Source organism: Colobus angolensis, unplaced genomic scaffold, assembly GCF_000951035.1.
Source record: "Colobus angolensis palliatus isolate OR3802 unplaced genomic scaffold, Cang.pa_1.0 Scaffold133, whole genome shotgun sequence".
Lineage (NCBI taxonomy): Eukaryota > Metazoa > Chordata > Mammalia > Primates > Cercopithecidae > Colobus > Colobus angolensis.
Window position 1 is genome coordinate 4,528,188 of NW_012114411.1, and position 22,575 is coordinate 4,550,762.

Genomic DNA, 22,575 nt, shown 5'->3' on the forward strand with positions numbered 1-22,575 from the left:
TAAGTTACAAGGGCGGTAAGCTTTGGGCTGGGTGTGTTGGGGAGAGGGTGGCAGTGTAGTGTGTGTGTTCCAGTACAGGCAAAAAGAGGGTACATTGTTTTTAGAGATGTTAAAACATTCTCAAATTCCTTTTTGCCATCACCACATGCAGGCAAATCTAAACAATGTCAGTGGTCACATACTCCTTCTACCCGCCGGACGGGTTGTTCTCATCACCCCCTTCTTGAATACCACTGTGTACATGACTGAAATGTCAGGGTTGTTGGTTACTGCAGCCAGCTGGCAAAAGGGATTAAAACGTAATACTCTGGCTTGGGCTGTATGTTGCTTGTGCCACATGTATTCCATTTGATCTTCCTATTGAGAGCAGTCTACATTTTCCTCCTGTGTCTTCCCTCATGCTACCCAGGGACTCTGACCTTAACAATGTAAGCTTCACATGGAGGAATCTCCACATATGCAGACTTCATGTTTCCTATGAAAATGAATGCTTAAGAAGATGACTGAAACTGTAGTCTACTCAATACCAATAATTTAATCTTGGGAGGCTTGGACTAGTATGAACAAAAAGTGAGGGCCCCCAACCACTCCTACCCTCCTTTTCTACAATTTTAAACAAGGTTTGCATGATTAAAAATTAGTCACAGTACTCACATTTATAATTTAAAATTTTATCACAGCTGTACAGAGAAGCTTTGATTGTTGACTGAGAAGGCCGTTCTACTTCCATGAATTTGCTTTATATTCATGCCATGGATATTCCTGTTTAGCTTTCCATATCAAGACAGACTTTTATATAGTAAAGATGATTTGGAAATAAATCTGATTATTTAAGCTGGTCCTATAGCTGATCGTCAACCTTTGCTTTCATCTTAATATCCTAGCACAACTAGTATGGTTTAGCTATAATCAACCAATTACTATTCCCCAAATACAGTATTAACTTTCCCATTATAACACTACATCTATACAGCCTTCATTTCATATCAGTCTCAAAGTTACCATATCCTCTCATTCAAGTATAATCTCTTCTACACCTACTTCTCCCCTCTTCCAGGCTCTACTCCACTCTAGCATAATGAGTTGTTTTCTTGAGGGAGGGAAGTAGTTAAATGCACAGCTCAGAAGTCAGAAGACTGGAGTTTGAATCCTGCCTTGGTACTCACTAGTATCTAACTTTGGAGATGTCATTTTTCTCACTGGCCCCAGACTCTAACATGTAGATGAAAACAGCACGCAGCTCACAGGGTTGGTTTGCGGATTAAATGAGGAATACTCCTGAGATGATTAGTATACTGCCTAACACACAGACAACATTCAGTAATCCTTACACTTCAACAGTACTTAGCACAATGCTGAATGTGTGTGACAGTAAGTAGTGTGGGAAATCAGGTAGTGCCACAAGAAGGTAGTAGGCTGGAAGAATAGAAGCAACAAGAGAGTAGGAGAATCAGTGGACACAATACGAATGGTGGAAGGTTGGACCAGGAATGCTGAGCAAGATTTTGATAAGCACATTCTGGGCAGAGGATAACATAAGCAAAGCGTGTGCATACACGCGCAAAAATCTCCCAAATTAAACTCAGTAAGACTTAGTGATGGTCATCTATTAACCGTACAAGACCTTTTTTTGTAAAGACCTTTTTTTGTACTCTGCTATCAACTCTACTGGCTATAATTTTTTTCTATCAATTCTAAACAGATAGCTCGGGGTGTGGGCTTAAAGATACCGACTCTTAATTAAAACTCACAGGCTTCATTCCTAACAGAATACTTCTAGGCCCTTCCATCAGTATTTTATCTTTAGATAATTATTTGGATACTATTGTAGGAGAAAAAGAAAAATTCAATGGGAGAGAGAGACTTCTTCCAGGAAGGCTGACATCACTGATGACTGAGAAATAATAACTGAAAGAAAAAGAAAATTCAGGGAAATCACAAACACCAGACAAACAAATACAGCTGCATAAGGCAAAGAGTACATAAGGGTAATTGATGTCCACTTGGCTTAGGGAGGCAAGAACATTTATATTTTGAAAGTTTTCTGGTGAAAATGATCAGAAGTAAAAAGCTTTAGTATTATGGTGGCACAAGTCTTTGGCGTAATCCTAGACTGCTGATGGGGGACAGCCCCAAAGCGTGCTAAGCAGCTAGGAAGGAGTTTGTGATTAAAAATTTATTTATTTGTAGTAATTCACATCATTGAAAATTAAGATGTCCAGATGTCTACCCAAACTTTCCAAGTAGTTCAGATACGAGATTAACTTCAGTATTCTTTTAAGTTGCTATTTTAAGGTGTTAAAAGTCACGTAAATTTTGATTAAACTACAAATACATTAGCATTTTCCCTATTTCCTTTCTGTACTAGATAAGGCACAAAATCTCAATATACGCACAAACTTCAGGATTTACTTAGGATAAAAGGATGAGGTAACCAAACTGCAATAAAACACAAAATGCCAACTGTGAATTTTCTTGGAACAGTAAAGCCTATAAAGCATCACTTTACTACTTTTCCTTAACATCGTTTTATTACACGCAGAGAAATGTCAAAGTATAACTGTCCAATTTTTAAACACCTAAGAGAAACAGGCTCTAACAGTTCACCTCAGTATTCTTCCTGTTACACCCAAGGGTAATAAAAGCAGCTTTGCTGTAGAAATAATGCTCCCTACATTCCCAGTAACAGATCCCACTGGAAGAACAATGTCAGCTCACACAGCAATAGTTAAATAATTTTTTCCTCCTTAGCATTACATTCAGTTTCTTTATATAAACAGTTGTGTCATGGATTTTCATGTGTTCATACCTGACAAGAAAACTGCTTTATCAAAGGAAAGGTCAAAGGTCAGGTTCTGCACACACACAGAGTCCCTTTATAACCATAAAACGCAACAAAAAAGGGATGTAAAACTCATCTCCCCAACTTCAAAGGAGAGTTTAAATGGGGGTACCAAGCAAATTAGCCACTGATCTTCTGAAGATGAAACTAGATGGTATACGTAGGGTTCAACTATTTTTATATTGGATCAACAGCTGTCACTCCACATTGAGATTCAAATGCACAATAAAAACAAAAAGGGCATTTATTATGTCTTCCATTTTATGCATTCTAAATTCTAGGAATATTTAAAGTAGATTTTCAGATTTAAAGTGCCCATTTTGAATTTGCATTGAAAATTAATTTTGTAATTAGTTCCCAATTTAAGGGAAATTAAGAAACTGACCTAAATAAATTACTCTTAAACTCCAAATATAAAAATAAAAGACAAAGAATCAATGGGGAGAATGATGGTTAGGGAGAAAAAAGAGGACAAATGCCCTAGTATTTGAACACCTAAATTATTATGTATTATTATGAAAGACCTGACTCCTTAAATATTTAACATATTATAAAACAAATGTTACACAGCCTTCATCTAATAAGAGCTAGTTTTTTCTTCTGAAATTAAGGAAAAACTATTCAGAAAGTTGAGTTTAAGTTCTGTATTCCTTAACCATCTACTTTTCAAAGTACATTTCTTTTTACCTGTGCAGCAGGTTCGCATATTTTCAAGTAACCTCATTGAAAGTGCCATGATACGATTTCTGAAGACCCATGCCCACGGGGCACATTCTGTCTCCATGTACAGACCTTTGTTCTGCTATAGCTCAGATGACCTGCTTGGAAAGTTCTCCATCGTACTTAATAGGAATTAAGTTTCCCTCTTTGAAGAGGTCCATTTACGTACTACATTTCACCTCACCCGTATCCTCGTATTAGAAGTTCTGTGGGAACCCTGCTGCTTGATGACTCTGCAGTTCCTATAAGGTTCCTGAAGTTAGATTCTGTGATATTTCCCTCAGTAGTAACTATACAGCTCTCATTTACATAGGGCGGCTTAGATGTATTTCTCACCACTGGACTCCTTAGGATACTATGTCAAGGAGTACAATAACAGTTCTGTTGTTTGACAGAGACAGAGGGTGAGTAAGAAAAGATGACTTTGTATCAGACAGAAAAGATGATTTATAAAACACGGCAGTTTAAATTTAAAAACTTAAAATTATATTTCTTCATGAAAGAAATGTTATCAATGATCAACCTGAACATTTTTACAACCTGTTCATACAATTATTAATTTTTAATGATGATTTTCAAGTAAAACTGACTTGTGAAAAATCTCTTTTAATCCTACAAAACGTGTGGGATGATTGGAGGTCAGGAAGAGGACTCCAGTACAATTAAAAAGGTAAATTCTGGGTCACTGCATATATCAAATATAAAGTGACAAGTACATTAAGTAAATACTTTGGCACTGAAAATTAAAATCATGAACCTATACTAGTGCCCTTTAAAAAAAATTATATTTAATTACTTTAAGTCCTAAAAGTAAATAGTTCATTTCAAAAACAAAAACAGATAGTTAAGAGGTTATTTCACTGGACAGAAACAATTTTCTTAACCATCCTCATCATGAAAGTAAATTTTTAACATGTTATACAGCATATAGGTAGTTTGACAAAGCTTATTTGTAAATACTCATGACAGCTGTTTCTATTCAATAATATGGGTGGTTTGAATTGGTCAGGTGGGATAGCAAAAGCTAGTTTTTCTATCTGCCCTCCACGTAAGATACAGATCTATTGAATTCTGATGATCCAAGACTATTCAGCAATCTTAAGTGCACTTCCCGACCCCCAACTTATCAAGTAATAACATGGTTCTCTCACAATTTTTTAAAGATTGATCTACAGCGTGTTCAGTAATGTATTCGGTCAACAAAAAGCCATTGAGCACCTACACTATGCCTGGCACTGCTCTAGGAACTGGCAAACAGTAGGTAACAAAACACAAAAATCCTGCCTTCACAGAGCTTACTACTGAGAGAGAGATGATATAGAAAACAAGTAAATACAGAGTATGAATCTAGTACCCAGAATATACTAAAAACTCTTATAACTCAGTAACAAAAAGACAAACAACCCAATTAAAAAACAAGCGAAGGACCTGAACATTTATCCAAAGAAGATGTAGAAGTAGACAACAGGCACATAAAAAGATGCTCATTAGTCATTAGGGAAATGCAAATCAAAATTACAATTACCACTTAACCCCCACTAGGATGACTATAATAATAATTTTAATAATCCAGTATTGGCAAAGATGTGGAAAAATTCAGTTTTCAAACTATGCCGATTATTTTGATAACGCAAATGAACATGGGCCACAAGCTTCGACTTCTAAAGGAAAGTAAGTTAGGAATAAGGGTAGAGAAGAAAAGAAAAAACAACTCACTAAGAAAATCAAGTCAAATTTAAATAAACATAATTCACAATAAAACCAAAGTTGAAATGTCAAAGATATTTTTTTCTGAGGAAGAACAATGCTGTAATTTTAAAACTTAGTCAATATACTACACTACTTTCATCACATTTAATCGCTGAGACCTTAGTCTGTCCTGTATATAAATATGCCAAAATACATTTTTAAAATTTACTTACAAAATTTAGAAAAAGGAGCCAAAGCCATCAACCACTTGACATCACAATATTTTCAGTGCTAGTCATGAGACTATGTATAGATTAATATTTGTGAAAATTTTGGAGGTGATATTCACTTCTAACACAACACACACACACATTCCAAAACTGTAATGTATTTAAAGTAGTGCTATATATATTTGAATGTCACTGATTTAAAGGAAATACTTTTAAATCATGAAAATTGAATAGAACTCAAAAGTGCTACTATTTAAGAAAATGTCAATTTGTGCTTCATCTTACTTGTAATATAGTTAACATTACTCATAATTTTTGGCCAAAGTCATTAATTCGCTTCAGGAAAAAGATAATATATGTGCACGTTCTCCTATTACTAGGGTCTAATACATAAAGCTTGCATTCCTACAAAAATTTAATTACGTGTATAGAACATATAAAACTAGAACTTATAATCCAAAACTTAAGAATAAAACTTTCTAATTAGATGCTTAATTCAGTTTTCCATGTACATTTGCAATAATGCTTAATTCTTCATTTTACTTATTATTTATTTTTATTTTTTTTGAGATGGAGTCTTGCTCCTTTGCCCAGGTTGGAGTAAAGTGGCACAATCTCAGCTCACCGCAACCTCCATCCCCTGGGTTCAAGTGATTCTCCTGCCTCAGCCTCCTGAGCAGCTGGGATTACAGGCGCCCACCACCATGCCTGGCTAATTTCTGTATTCTTAGTAGAGACGGGTTTTGCCATATTGACCAGGATGGTCTTGAACTCCTGGCCTCAGGTGATTAACCTGCCTCGGCCTCCCAAAGTGTTAGGATTACAGGCATGAACCCCTGTGCCCGGCCAATTCTTCATTTTAAGAAAGCAAAATCGTACTCTGTAAATTTCAATGTTCTATTATTTCTGGGAAATAGTATAATTATCCCTTCTCAATTATTCATGCATTAAATATTACTGGCAACATATTTTACTTTATTAATTCACTTAACACGTATCTTTTTACCCCACACAGAAGGTTAAATTCAATAACAGCTTCTGATATTTTACTCTGTCTTAGCTATCACATTTCTACCTTCCTACCCATGCAACATTAGAAACGTTTTTAATTCCTTTATGGACTGGTTCCTTTGGCATAAAGTATAGATGTGGGTCAAAGGATTCTGACAGCTCTCACTAGTGCTAAATTTCAATTTAAAAACTAAGCAGTTTTTACGTGGTGCATCAGTCTACGTAATAGATTGTCTCCCATCACCGCTCTTTGGAGGGAAATACAAGAAAGTGATGTCAGAAAAGCTACAGCATAGCCTGTCTCAGCAAGCTCAGCATGCCTGTCTGAGAGGTACCTCTCATTTCCCCAATCCCACTTATTATGTGATATGCATATAGTGAACAAATTGCTTTAATAACGAGCAGTTACGTTCAACAACAGCTAAACTGTTACATACACATTTTCTAAAGCTCTAAGATCTAATCATTAGGCCGGGCGCGGTGGCTCAAGCCTGTAATCCCAGCACTTTGGGAGGCCGAGACGGGCGGATCACGAGGTCAGGAGATGGAGACCATCCTGGCTAACTCAGTGAAATCCCGTCTCTGCTAAAAATACAAAAAACTAGCCGGGCGCGGTGGCTGCACCTGTAGTCCCAGCTACTCGGGAGGCTGAGGCAGGAGAATGGCGTGAACCCGGGAGGCGGAGCTTGCAGTGAGCTGAGATCCGGCCACTGCACTCCAGCCTGGGCCACAGAGCCAGACTCCGTCTCAAAAAAAAAAAAAAAAAAAAGATCTAATCATTAGCCACACCTATCTTATTAGACATTTCTACCCCTCTGCTGCCAAATCCAATCCATCATGCAGTCCTGTCATTCTACCTCAAGGAGCAAATCTCTGAAATCCATGCTTATTCCCTCTACCTCACTACCCTGGACCAAATTACACTCGTTGCTTACCTGAAATACAACTAGAGAAGTCTTTTTTACTTATTCCCTGGGTTATCCTTCAATATATCCAGTCTCTACAATTAGCCACAGTTATCTTTTCCAAATGTGAATTTAATCCTGTTCCCTTCCTTCCCACCTCCCCAAAACTACTCCCACTACCAATTTTTCGTTAAGTCCAGTTGTCGTAACTCTTAGTATCAAAGAGTAACATGGCCTGCTGTTCTTCCAGCCTCATCTTCCACCTTGTCTCCCTAATTCTCAGTGCTCCCTCCAGCCCTTGTCTTTCAGTTTGTTCTCACCCCAGTTCATCTGTCTGTCCGTCCTTCCTTGTTTAGGCATGAATTTGCTCTATTTGTGATGTAGAGAATGCTCTTTCCCCTCTCCTCCTCTGCTTTAATCTGATACCTCAGGTTCTCATTTGAGGCATCAGTTTTTCAAGGAAACATCCTAGTTTTCCAAAACTACAATAAATTCTTACAGCATTACGGACCTGTGCTTCGTCAGCACTCATCACACTGGTAAATTTATGGGATTATTTGAACATCCTTGAGTAACTCAAGGAGAATGTCCGCCTCCATTAAAGACAGGCCCATATCTATTTTTGCTCACCACTGTATTCGTAACACCTGGCGTAATGCCAGGCACATACCAGAGTCCAGTAAAAAGCTGATAATTGAGTACATGAATGAATGAAGACACTTGCAACTATTACCACCTTCACCGCGTAAGGCACATGAAGAATTCCACTGTTCTTCACAGGCATTTCACAATGCCAAATTACAGACTGCCTTGAAAATTATGAACTTAAAATAGACTTTTTTACCTAACTGTAACCAGAACAAAGAAGTCAGCACATGAAATACACCAACAAACATATCAGTTTTATAAAAAAAGACATAATATTTACAAGGAACTGCTGGGGAAATATTAAAACAATGTTTCAGGCCACTGAATGTATAAGGCAAACTCACCAAACTCAAAAAAACAAAAACAAAAACAAACAAAAAAAGAAAAACCCACAGCCAAAACTGCTTGCTCAAATGCAGAAATATAAAAGAAGAAAGGGCCGAATAATGGTTCTTGTTATAATTTTCAGAAGAGCAAAATTTCCAGTATTTTTTATATGGTGAAGACTATAAGAACATCAGTTTATATTTAACAAATCTAAAACAGGACTCAATAAATGTGATCAAGTATTATTGTTCTCATTTACCATTAAGGTAAATGAGCTTTGTTTTACTTTTATATCAAGGGGAAAAAAACAATTCTTCACTGGTAATTCCTTTTAAAGGTAACATTTCAAACAATCCAAATTCGATATTCTAAGAAAGTATATAGATGCATCACAATGAGTCGTGTAAAATATTCTTAGGGGATATAAATGTCACTGGAACCCAAATGTGGGAAATCTGTCCAAAAGTTTTATTCATTCAACTAATAATTTCTCCCACCCCTAGTGTGCTAGACTATATACCAGATCCTGAGACTACACAGGTAAGTCTCAAAACAGTAACAATTAGTATAAAATTCAACAGTTCCTACAGCCACATAGCAGGAGTTTGTGTTTTTCTCTTAACTGCACGTCTCTAATCCAACATGTCACTGCACCTGATGGGGAACTATGAATAAAAATGTGGGCCGGAGACAAAGACAAAGGCCCTAGGCAAAGTGAACTGGCTGCTGCGGAACAACAAAGTGAACTGGCTGCTGTGGAACAACAAAGTGAACTGGCTGCTGCGGAACACGCAGAAAACCGCATGGGAATTAGAAACCGTGTGCTGTGTGACACGTGCGACAGCACAATGGGCAAATGCTACGGGAACCACAAAAGTATCAGGACAGGTAGGAAGAGTGTATGTCATAAAAAGAAGGGCCTATTCCACTCTTAGGAACTCCCTCAACACCACTAACTTTTTCAGATAACGTCCTCAGACTCATAGCTCATTTGACACTGTTCCTTGTATTCACCTTCTGTGAAATCTCTCCTACTGTTCTGACAACAAAATCATTTCTTAAATATCAATTATAAAACTTAAGATTTAAAATATTGTCATCTTTTATATTTAACCCTTTTAGTTTCATATAATTAGTTTTCCTTAGAGAATAAGGTTGCAGATAAACATGATTAAAAATTGGTTTGAAAATACATTTTTGTGTAAGTCAATTAATTTTCTTTTATGGAAATGTATAAAACGAAATCCTCACTCAGGAATTAGTAATTGTTAGTTTTTGTAGTTCACATTGTTTTTTTTTAACTTCCTCTCTCTACTTCAGGAGGGAAATAAATAGCAAAAGCTGTCAGACTAAATGCAATGTATCAGTAACTCTGTACTTTTAGAGTTTAATTTTAAAGCTCTCCTTGCTTAAGAAAAGGTAATTATGTATCTTGCTCTATAACCCCTATCTGGACTTTTGCCAATGCAATAAAGTTAAATACTGTAATACATAATTACATTCACGAAAATTAGCATTGTCAATTCAGACTAGGGTATAATTTATACCATTTGTACTTTCTACAGAAACAAATAATAAACTTACATTGACAAATGTATGCTCAAAAAGTACAAGGACAAATCAGGAAAGCACAATGAAGAAACCTCAACAATACAATTCTGTATCTTCCTACGAACATTCAGCCACCTATCAAGTTACCTATGATCCCAGAGATGTTTAATACACGTTTCTTGAATACTAAAAATGATGATGATGACGACGATCACAGCTAAGATTTACTGAGCATTTAATTTGTACTAGGCACTGCTAATTACTTTGTATTTACGCCTGACAGTAATTCTAAAAGCTAGGTACTATTATGAATCCCTATTTTAAAGACACAGGAAAGGGGGCTGAGAATTGTTAGGAAGTGGCAAGGCTGGGATTAAAACCAAAGTTGTCTGAGGCCAAAGCTCTTAACCACTCAATTGTGGAAAAACATGACATACAGATTATAGTTGAGATTTAAAAATAGTTTTAAGAATTTGAAATAGAAATATTCAGATATGGCGGGGCACAGTGGCTCATGCCTGTAATCCCAACACTTTGGGAGGCCGAGGTGGGCAGATCACTTGAGGTCAGGAGTTTGAGACCAGCCTGGCCAACATGGTGAAACTGTCCCTACTAAAAATACAATTAGCTGGGTGTGGTGGCATCCACCTGTAGTCCCAGTTACTTGGGAGGCTGAAGCAGGAGAATCGCTTGAACCCAGGAGGCGTAGGTTGCAGTGAGTCGAGATTGTGCCATTGCACCCTAGCCTGGGCAACGGAGTGAGACTCCATCTCAAAAAAAAAAAAAAAAAAAGACGAAAAGAAAAGAAATACTCAGATATATTTCAGCTATTTCAATATTGTAATCAGGTATAAATTAAAATTGTAGGAAGTAATCAATCTTAAAAGAGCATTTGACTTCAATACCATTGAACTACTAATAGATTTTAAAATTTTTTTCAAAGGAGATGCTGTAATTAAAACATTTTACATCATGTATCATCTAAGTTAATCTTGTAGCCTACTTACAAGAAAAGCAATCTAAAACTTCAAAATTCAGTTGCTTTCTCCATAACAGTGATTTCCGAAAAAATTCAAAAAGCTAAAGCTCTAAAGAAAGAAAGAAATTATAACTAAATCATGACAGATTTTGATTAAAAGACTCCAGATTTAGAGCAGGAAAACAGTATGTTCTTCGGTATTAGTTTTTGAGATTTTTGAACAATTCATTTGTTGTGGGAAAAGACTGAAGTTTGCACAAAGATCCAAACCAAATATGAACTTATAATACTTGTTTGCCTGATGTCATAACTTAAAAAAAAAATCCTGCTATAAGCATACCTTGGCAAAAAATACGGTGAGGTGAGTCTCACTGCCAACAATCCAAATAGGGAATTTTGGAGATTTCAAGTAAGAACCAACCTAGAACAAATGTAGCAAAATAAAACAAATAAACAAATTAAAAATTTATACTGCCTCTTATTTGCCCATAAATATCTGAAGCATAAAGTGTCCAATTTATATTTAACTGAAATAATGTATTGTGCCCAAGCATCTCACCCACAGAGATCAAATGCTGAATGTAAAAATGAGCGTAGAAGACTGTCGGTACTGAGCTGATATTGTACTTTGACATTAAAACAACAATATAGATTTAACACAGCTGGAGATAACTATTTAGCGCTAAGAGTCATTCTCAGGTTTTGCTAAAGTTCCTAGATAAAATGACCACTTCTTAGAATTTCAGCAAGAAAGCTCAAACCCTAAAACTATAAACTTGTTGATAATAACTTTATAAGGAAAATAATTATAGTTTATCAAATGAGTAGATTTATGAATAATCAAAGGGAAAGAACATCTTTGTTCCCAATCAAGAAAAATTACAATTTAAGCCATCTAAGTATGTAAGTGTCCTGTTATTTGACTCTTCATAATAGAAGGTAAGTTCAAAGTTTCACAATATGAACAGTCTCTTTAAAATGTATAAAAAGCCCTATTTGTACCCTGCTCTCAAGGTTATATAATCTGTGAACATTACTATACCAAAAACTTGAGAACACAATTGTGTGTGTGTGATTGAGGAAAAAAAAGCTTAATACTGAACAAATAGAATAGACTTACGAAAACCAACATGCTCATGTCATTCAATCCCACTCTCATATGAAGACAGAAACTTTAACTTAAAAATGATGAATCTTACCAATACAATTTGCTGCATTTTCCTTTTTCTTACAGACTGCCTATAATTGGGGAATTCCAAGTGGCTGTTTGCGGCAGTCAGGCCAAAAATTCTTTCCTAATCAGCCAGCAGCCCCTGCTTCAACCACCACCCTGGCCCTGTGGAATTTATTCTTATCACTAGGAGGACAGTGGAAAATAGGTATTCTTTTGTATCCATGGACAGAGAAACTAGTACCTTTGTCCTATGATGGGAGGGATGAGTTAGATGTGCTAACGTGGCAATGTTGAGTCAGTAAAGCAGGAAGGATGGTTTGGGAACAGCAGAGAAGAATAAAAGAAAAGGAACAAAGAAAGAGGGAAAGATATGATCACAGTTCCAGAGTGGACAAGGATTTTAGAGGTGAGCTGTGCAAGTCCTTGAATTTATATATACGGAACCAGAGAAATACACAGGATCTGTGCCTGGTCTCATCTCAAGCAACTAAATAGTACAGAGCTAGAATTAGAACTTAGGTTTTCTGACTTCTACTCTGATAGATTTCCATCACATCACATGGTGCCTCGTGTGGTGAACAGATTAGATATTAACCTTTCTTTTAGAAAAAGTGTGTATTTGAATTAAGGTAGAAGTAAAAAAAGATCAAAGAATAAATGAATGCTAAACTCATGGAATGTTTTATAATAGTAAAAATATATTGAATGCATAAATAAGTGTAATCGCTTTGAACAACAGCTTGACACTTCCTCAGAAAGTTAAAAATAGAATTACTGTTTGACCAGTAATTTTAGTCCTGGGTATATGCCAAAGAAAAATAAAAACATGTTCACAAAAAATTCGTACATCAATGTTTACAGCAGCCCTAGTCATAATAGCTAAAGTAGAAACAACCCAACTGATGAACAGATAAAACTGGTTTAACATACAAAAGAATATTATTTGGTCATAAAAAGGAATTAAATACTAACACATGTAAAAACATAGATGAACAATGAAAACACTAAGCTAAGTGAAAGGAGCCAGAAACTAAAGGCTACATACTATATGATTCCACTGGTACGAAATGTACAAAAGAGGTAAATCCACAGAGGCAGAAAGCAGAGTAGTGGCTTCCAGGGGCTGAGTGGGAGGAGCATGTGACCGCTAATGGGTTCAGGGTTCTTTTTGTGGGTAAGGAAACCATTTTGGGATCAGATTGGGGTAATGGTTGCACAGCATCATGAATCTATTAAAAAGTCCTGAATTATATGCTTTAAAATGGTGAATTTTCTGGTATGTGAGTTATAAATCTATTTTTTTTTTTTTTTTTAAGTAGAGTCAAAAGTAGCCATAGCCACTTTATTCTTTGCTGGGTTTGTATGTGTGTGTTGAGAAGGAGAAAGAGTGCATGCAGGAGGGAGAAAGAGATCATTTCATCACCTTAATTGTATTAATGCTTGTATGGTCAAAATGGTATTGCAAAATGTTAATTTTATCTGTAAAGGGAAATCTGCTACACTTATCAAAGCATAGGGAAATGTTCAGACTTACAAAATTAACAAAAGCACAATGACTTCCTTAATGCCATTCCTCCAAGCATCTGATAAAAAGTAAATGTAAAATATAGATAGAATTTGAGAAGTTAAGAGATGAACACTGTAGTGTAATACAGATTTTCAAAAAATGCTGTCTTGACTCACTTTTGAGGCCCTGACTAGAAGCCAGTCATTTCTTGAAAAAGACAGCTAATTAAGTTCTTACTCCAGCCACTGCCATTATAGGTCTCCCACACTCCAGGGATCACCCTCATCATCCTGGAGTCAAGTACCAGACTATTAGGGATAACCCAAGAGCCCCCCAGAATTATTCAAATTAGCCAATCCACAGGGGAGTCCAGGCAATCTAGCTGACCCCATCCTACTTGAGGTACATAAGCTGTTCCTATGGCTCCAGCTTGCTGTACCCCAGTCTCCAGATGCAATCCTGCATGTGGCCCTGCCTGGCTTCCCTCTCTCATTTGCAGTTGGAACAGAGTTTTGCCTTTCACCTATGCAAGTGTTAGTGTGTTTTGCTGCTCCATTAACAGAGTCCTTAAATCTTATTCAAAAACCATAGTTAACGGCTAAAACACTACAGCAATATATAAACAGAAGAATATACAGCAGCGATTGACTTCCCACTAAGATCTTGAGGAGAAAAATGTTCTTCTGTTCTACCTAAAAATTAAAGCGAAGTAAAGCTCACATTTAGAAAACCTTACAATTCTGCTGAATATGTCCATTTATTCATTCAACAAATATTTCTGAGCACCTAGCACCTAATATGTACCTAGCAGTGTCCCTGTTTCCAAAGAGTCTATATTCCATTAGGGAAGACAATAGAAGAGCAAACTCAAGATTTAAAAAGTTACGTAAACAAAAAGGGTCATTAATCATTCCTATTAAATATTGTGGAAAGGAGTAACTGAGGGAGTGGTCAAGAAAAAAGTCTCTGAGGTACGATCTGAAGTCCAGCCTGAAGGGGACAATGAGCCATCCATCTCAAGAGCTGGATGACTCCAGGCAGAAAGGACAGCAAGCACCGGAGCGGGCTGGGCATGTCTGGGAAAGTGAGAGGACACCAGTGTGGTTGGAGCACAGCAGTAGAGAGAAAGCAATGCAACTGCAAAGACCATCAGGGTCTTAAGGGATACACAGGAAATATTTCCAAATATAAAATCTCCACCCCCTAGCATCATACAAGACGCAGGCATGCAAGCACATCTCACCTGCCCCAACCCCTGCCTCCATGCTTAACTTTCTTTAGGATCTATGAATGTATGTGTATATGCGTTAGGGGGAAGGGGACGCACTTTGATTTTCTAGTTGCCAGGCTGTTTCAGAATAGCTTTAGCTTATACAGTTAAAGTCACCAAAAATAAAAGTCACTGAAAATACTGTTTAACAACATGATCACTACTAAAAGAGTAAGGGCAGGACAAATCCGATTTGATTATCATATGCATATCACCCAGTGTTCAAGTGTTACCATGAAAAAGGAAAGCTGTCTGACAAAAAAAGAAAGAGAATAAACCATAGTTATTGTTATTACATATAATCATCACCATCCGAACCACTGCTATGGAACCCTGTTCTAAAATAGAAAAGGAAGGCCAGCTGCCTTAGGCTCATGCCTGTAATCCCAGCACTTAGGGAGGGAGGCCAAGATAGGAGGATAACTTGAGGTCAAGAGTTTGAGACCAGCCTGGGCAACATAGCAAGACCCTGTCTCTACTTAAAAAAATTTTTTTAATGAAAAAGAAAACTAGACCTACTTCTTTCTCCCAAATCATGACATCTTATGAAGTTCAAGTCAGTAATGATTTACATCCCATTTAAAATTATTTACAATACCCATTTCAGGTGATTTCAGATTGTGTAGGAAGAGAACGAAATAAACAGCAATAAATGAGAGTTCCATGGCAGTTCCTAACCCTAGTACATGTGTCAAAGAGTTTAACGCTGTAAAATGCTTGCATTTTTTTTTAGTGTGAAATCATTTTTCAGATGGAATAGATAAAAGTCAGAATTTCAGGCATCTGGCAATTCTTTCTCTTTGCCTAATAAAGTATTACCAGTTGTTTTGGTGAAGCATATTCTTCATTAGGTAATAAAGAAACAGTGCTTTCTTCATCCTCATTTTGCCAAAAATAAATTCATATTCAATAATAGACGTCTGTAGTTTTTTTGAATTATTTTGTACTGGGTTCTGCCCCTCCTCCCACAAAAAATAACAATAGACCTGGCATGGGAAACTCAGCATAATCAGCCAGCTTAACCACACTTAATAACCCTGCTGGTTTAGGGTAGGGGATAGGAAGGAAGAAGAGAGTGGTACTGAACAATATTGCTGTGCTCAAATGTGCTGTCAGAGGAACAAAACAGTATCCACAATAGTGGACATCTGAACAAAAAAACATTTAAAGTACCTTAAAAATCAGTTTACCTTACAGTATCTTAAAGCTTCCATTAGTGTTAAAAATCCTACAGCTGCTTGTTCATGTATACCAAGAAGTTCTGCAAAAACAAAAAAAACAAAAAAAAACAAAAAAAACGAAAACTTAGCATTGTAGTAGTGTGTATAAATTTGAAACGTACTTTTATATATATATATATATTTATACTACACCAAAACTTTTAACTTTTACCCAAAACTATACTTTAAAACTTAGCATGTATTTATTAGAAGGTAATGTCAACTAATCATTACAGTATTGCTCATTATAAAATACCATTAGATAAGGTTTGTGGTGGGTAAATGTGATACTTCAGATGTATATTAAATGTATTTATAAAACTTTATATTCAGTGTTAACTTTTTAAATGAAAGAATTTACTCCCTGAAATCCATGCAATTGTTGACAAAAATACAAGAAGAAAAAGAGACTTAATACCCATGTAAAAGGGCTAACTTGAATTGACTCTCATTTTGAAAAACAAAAATGGATATGCTAATCACTGGTAAAATTTATCATTGGGTAGCAGTGACTGTACTTGCCTGATACTTAAAACATGGGCATTTAATGCCATCCCTCTTTCCTGTAAATAAACACAGGCCGCGTGCTTAAGACTGGAGAAATAAAGATGAATAGAAAATGATCTCCACCATAGAAAGGCTCCGACTTTACCAGAGACGACAGATGAAAAAAACATGTGGTCTCTCTGTACACACACATGGAGTGGTATGCTAGTATCTGCTTACAGTGTTAGGGAAGGCTTATAAAAGTGCTAACAGGGAGTTGAATCTTGAAGCATATTATAGTTTTCCAGGCCAAAAAGAAGATGAGAAGAAAATTCAAAGCAGAAGAAACAACAGATATGAAAAATCAATGCATTTAAGGAATGAAGAATTTGGCAAGGTTTCCTTAAATGTTTCTGGCCTGGGGAACATGATAAATAGTGATTAACAGAGAATTAAGAAGTAGGTTCTGGACTCATGTCAAGAGGTAACATGAGTTTGGTTTTAGACAAGCTGGGACTGAGGTACCTTTACGTGCTCTAGCTAGAGAGGGATAAACAGCTGGAAGTAAGGCTCAGAAATACAGGGGAGAAAGGTCAGGGTTGGATATAAAGATTTGGGAATCGTCAGTATAGAGATGAGAGTTAAAGTTATGGATGTGGGTAAGTCAGAATAGACACACCACAGAGAACAAAAATGTGATGATAATGAAGTCTTTTCATAAACGATACCCTTCAGCTAACATACATTAATATAATAATATATTCGGGTCCATAATGTATCTAAAAAGCACTTCTTTCTGGTTAAAAATTATATTCACTGTGAACATAATATATATGTAATTTTGCATCCTTTTTACCATCTGGTCATGTTTTGTCCATTTTTCCATTAGGATATATTTTCTTATCAATTAATGTATTAAGAATATTAACTCTGTCATTTCTGTGGCCAACATTTACTATGTAGCCTTAACTACAACATCTAGATGGTGTGAGGCAAGAGCTGACAGTTTAACTTTCTGGATTGGTAAATCCAAAATTAATAGAAGGTGCATATACATACAGTTTGTACTTTGTCACTAGCTTCTTACAGGCACAGATCGGGGAGAGCAATGCTTCTTTAATTGTGGTTTAGGATTCCTTAGGGACCACAGGACCCTTTTAGAGACTATGTGAGATCAACATGATTTTCATAGTATGATGTTAATTACCTTTTTACAGAGTTTTACAGAGGTTGAATGATCTGTTATGTTGTATCAGACTACATTTATAAGCATATATGAAGATCCGGCTGTCTACTAATAAGCCAAGCATTAAAGGGATTTGCAAAAATTTAAAACAATGTCACTCTCCTTAATTTTTGTTAATGGTTTATTAAAATGTTATTTATGTTAATAACGGGTATATTTTGTTTTTTTAAATTATGTTTTATTTCTACAAATTTAGCAGGTAAATGTGAAATTTTTTTAAACACATATACTACATAATGATCAAGCCAGGGTATGAAGAACTTCTATCACTCAAGTACAATGGTTTTGTTAAGCATAGTGACCCTACTCTGCTATCAAATACTGAATTTATTCCATCTTACTGTATGTATGCTTGTACTCTAACCCACTCCCCTCATGCTTCCCCCACCGCCCGCCACTTACCCTTCCCAGTCTCTGTTATCTACCATTCCACTCTCTACTACCATGTGATCAAATTTTTTTAGATCCCACATATAAGTAAGAGCATGTGATTTTGTCTTGTTGTTCCCGGCTTATTTCACTTAAGATTATGACCTCCAGTTCCATCCATGTATACTGCAAATAATAGGATTTCATTCTTTGTTATGGCCAAATACAGTTCCATTGTTTATAGAATTCCAGTTTATCCACTGACATGTTGATGGACACTTAGGTTGATTCCCTATCTTTGCTATTGCGAATGGTGCTGCAATTAGCATGCAAGTGCAGGCATTCCTTTGATATACTGATTTCTTTGTCTTCGGGTAGACACTGAGTAGTGGGATTGCTGGATCAAATAGTAATCCTAGTTTTTTTGAGAAATCTCCATACTGTTTTCTATAGTGGCTGTACAAGTTTACATTCCTACCAACAGCATATAGGAGTTCTCTTTTCTCTATCTTCGCCACACTTCTTTTGCTGTTTTTTTAATAGCCATTCTGACTGGGGTAAGATGACATCTCATTGTGGTTTTGATTTGTAGTTCTCTCATGATTAGTGATGTTGAACATTTTTTCATATACTTAAAGTGAATTAATACATATTTAAAAATTTCTCAATGTCTAACATGAAAAACATTGATTATTTGCTTTGGGATCCTCCATAAGAACATGAAGGGCATGAGATTAAAAGGTCTTAGAATCTTCAGGTTAAAGCAAAACAAGGGAGAGAACAGCCCAAATAGGTATAAATGGATACTTCATATCTTTGCAAACTTTTCTCTCCCTTTCCTTCTGAAATGTAAGCAACTTTAAATGTTTTCATGTAAAAAGAATACACACATTGGGAAACAGTTTCACAGTTTAATTTCTAAAATCAGTTGCCACCACCTAGTGTTACAATTAGATACTACATCATCTGTTTCCCTGGGTTTTTAAACAAATGTCTAATAATATTATCATGTTACTAAACACTGCAAACTAGTTGTTCATAATTCTTGGGTAATGAACTATTCAGATTTGATCAGTAAACACATGCTTAGACACCTAGTCTGGATGGTAATATTTTAAAAATGTATTATGCCTATTTTCTTAAACAGAATATATACTTAACATTTTTACCTTCTTATGTTAGTTGCAAGAGCATCATCACACAAGGAAAATTTACTTTTATGCCAAGTTGTAATACGGTGAGGATATAATATTCTCATGTTACAATTTACAGAATTTATTTGTATGAGACTTTCTCAATAAGCCTTGAAAGTGTCTATTTTCAAGTATCCCTAATCTGAAAATCTGAAATCCAAAATGCTCCAAGATCTGAAGCATTCTGAGAGCCAACATGACTCTTGAAGGAAATGCTCATTACAGCATTTTGGATTTCAGATTTTCAGATTAGGGATGCTAAACTAGTAAGGAAAAAAGCAAATATTTCCAAATCTGAAAAAAAAAATCAGAAATCTGAAATGCTTCTGGTCCCAAGCATGTACTCCACATCTGCAAAAAATTCTAATTACTTTGTGATTAATATTCTTGTTTTCTTTGCCAGAATTAATTTACTATCTTTTATTATCAGAGACAGGGTCTTGCCATCTTGCCCAGGTTGGTTTCAAACTCCTGGCCTCAAGTGATCCTCCTGCTTTGGCCTCCCAAACTGCTGAAATTAAAGGCACAAGCCAATATGTCCAGCCTGATTATCTTATAAAAGAGAATGAAACAAACCATGAAGACTCATTCAGTTCCTGACTGCATTTTTAGGAGTTCCACATATTAAGTGGAATATAACCAGAGAAGCACCAAAGAAACATGGTATTTTTTGGCCTAACTATAATATCCATTTCTGTTTATTTTTTAATTGACAAATTAAAGTTGTATATATCTACGGTGTACATGTTCTGAAATATGTATACATTGTAGAATGGCTAAACTGAGCTAATTAACATATGCATTATTCTATGTATGAGTCCATCATCTTTCAATTAGCTATGCACTGGACTGGCTGTTAATACTGATTTCTTTTTATAAAAACAAAACAAAACAAAAAACCCCACAAAAAACTATGAAACTTCTGGGTTTCTGAATTATAAGAGTTGACTCTTTCCCTATCCCATAAAGAAAATTATAAATAAAAATAACCATCAAATAAGCATACAAAAATATTATGGACAAAAATAATATACAAATACTGAATAATTCCTTTAAGATAAAAAAGAGACCATGAAAAAATTAATCTCCAGAAGATCAAAATCAAAGAAAACTTTAGCTCAACATACATGTAACGGTACAAAATGAAGATGCATGGCAGGTAGAGAGGAAATAGACCACAAAAGGATTTGAGAGCCTTAGAAGGAGTTTGGATTTTATTTTAAGTGCATAGGGAAGGCAGCCATTGAATGGTTTTAAGGGAGAGAGAAACATGATCTCACTGAGTTTGAAAAATATCACACTAGCCACTGTGAAAGAATGGGCAAGAATGCATTTAGTTTGATTACTTCAATTGTACCTTATTTCTGCTCTATTGGAGAAACAAAAGATGGTTTCAAAAGCTGGGGCAGAATGAAGTAAATGGATTCAGGACCATATAATCTATATAAAACACTAAGTAATTTTTACTAAAGAATGTACAAAACAATATAGTTGGGAAGATAATATTGTATCATTTCCTCAAAATAACCTATAAATACAATATAATCAATCCAAATCTTCAAAGATGTCTTGAAACTGGAACTTGAAAAGCTGAGAGAAAAGTTCAACTGGAATAGATAATGTAGAAATGACTATGACAATTTTGTAAAAGTATAATGTCAGGAAACACGCTAATGAATATCAAAGTATATTATAAAACTATGTAATTGTGAAGTTTTGCATAGGAAGTCACAAGTAAATAGATCAGTGGAATAGAAGAAATAAAAACACGTAAATATGGAAAAATGTGTCTAACAAAAAATGTATTTCCTATCTGTGGAGAACTGACTAGAATTAGGACATTAGATAATTCTTTGAGAAAAAGTCAAAAGGCAGATCCCCAACTCATACTATTCATAAAAACATAATCCAGATAGACTAAAGAGCCAAACATTAAAAAACAAAAGGCCAACAGAAGTATTCTTGGAAAATACTAGAGAATATTAGTTTAATCTTGGGGTGGAGCCAGGCATGATGGTGCACGTCTATAGTCTGAGCTACTTGGGAGACTGAGGCAAGAGGATCACTGGAGCCCAGTTCAAGGCTGCAGTGAGCTATGACTGCACCACTGCACTACGGCCTGGGTGACAGAGTGAGACCCCGTCTCTAAAAAATGAAAATAAAAAATCTGGGGGTGGGAGACACATCAAACTGATATAACGGGAGGAAAAAAAAAAAAAAGCTCAAATAGAAGCCATATAAAAAAAAAGACCAAATGATTTAACCTCATAAATATGAAAGCCAGTCAGACACAGTAGCTCATGTCTGTAATCTCAGCACTTGGGAAGGTCGAGGCGGGCGGATCACCTGAGGTCGGGAGTTCGAGACCAGCCTGGCTAACATGGTCAAATCCCATCTCTACTAAAATACCAAATTAGCTGGGCGTGTTGGCGTATACCTATAATCCCAGCTACTTGGGGGGCTGAGGCAGAAGAAGTGCTTGAACCCGGGAGGCAGAGGTTGCAGCGAGCTGGGATGGCACCACTGCACTCCAGCCTGGGTGACAGAGTGAGATTCTGTCTCAATAAATAAATAAACAAATAAAAGCCTTGGGTATAAGAAAATATATCATTAACAAAATTAACGAGAGAGAAGGCTGGGTGACAATACTTGCAGCAAAGGTCAAATAGAGAAAGAACTAAGAGAATTTATAAACACCTCCTAGAAACCGAACAAAAGAAAATAGCTCCTTCTCCCCAAATGCCAAAAAGATGGGAAGAGGAAATTCACAGAAGACGATGACTAAAAACTGACAAACACATGAAGAGATGATCAAGCTCAGGCTCAATGAGCACCAGAGAAATGTGAATTAAAACAGTCTATCATTTGTCAACAAACTGACAAAATGTTAAAGATGGACAATTCTAAGTGTCAGGCAGGATGCAGAAAAATACGAACTATCCTACACACTTGAAAGAGTAAGTTTATACTTTTATCAGTTGATAAAGCAAATTTTAGAAGGACATCTGGCATTATCTATCAAAATTTAACAGCCATTCCTCAAGAAGTTAAATCGTATGAGTTACTGTATGACCCAGGATTGCAACTCCTTGGTCTATGGCAAAGAAACACTAAAATAAAACCTGTATATGAATGTTCCTCACAGCATTACTCATAATGGCCGAGTGGAAACACTCCACATGTCCATTAGTTGGTGAATGAATAAATG

General features: G+C 36.0%; 1 protein-coding gene across 1 annotated transcript in view; it reads right to left on the reverse strand.

Moving 5' to 3' along the window:
- FAM188A (family with sequence similarity 188, member A) overlaps window positions 1-22,575 on the reverse strand; it is an 81,484-nt gene that overhangs the window by 27,152 nt on the left and 31,757 nt on the right. The window contains exons 9-10 of the mRNA XM_011934277.1: window positions 16,044-16,114; window positions 11,243-11,323 (exon numbers count right to left, since the gene is read on the reverse strand). Of these exons, the coding sequence (XP_011789667.1) occupies window positions 11,243-11,323; window positions 16,044-16,114 (152 nt within the window). The remainder of the gene's footprint in view (window positions 1-11,242; window positions 11,324-16,043; window positions 16,115-22,575) is intronic.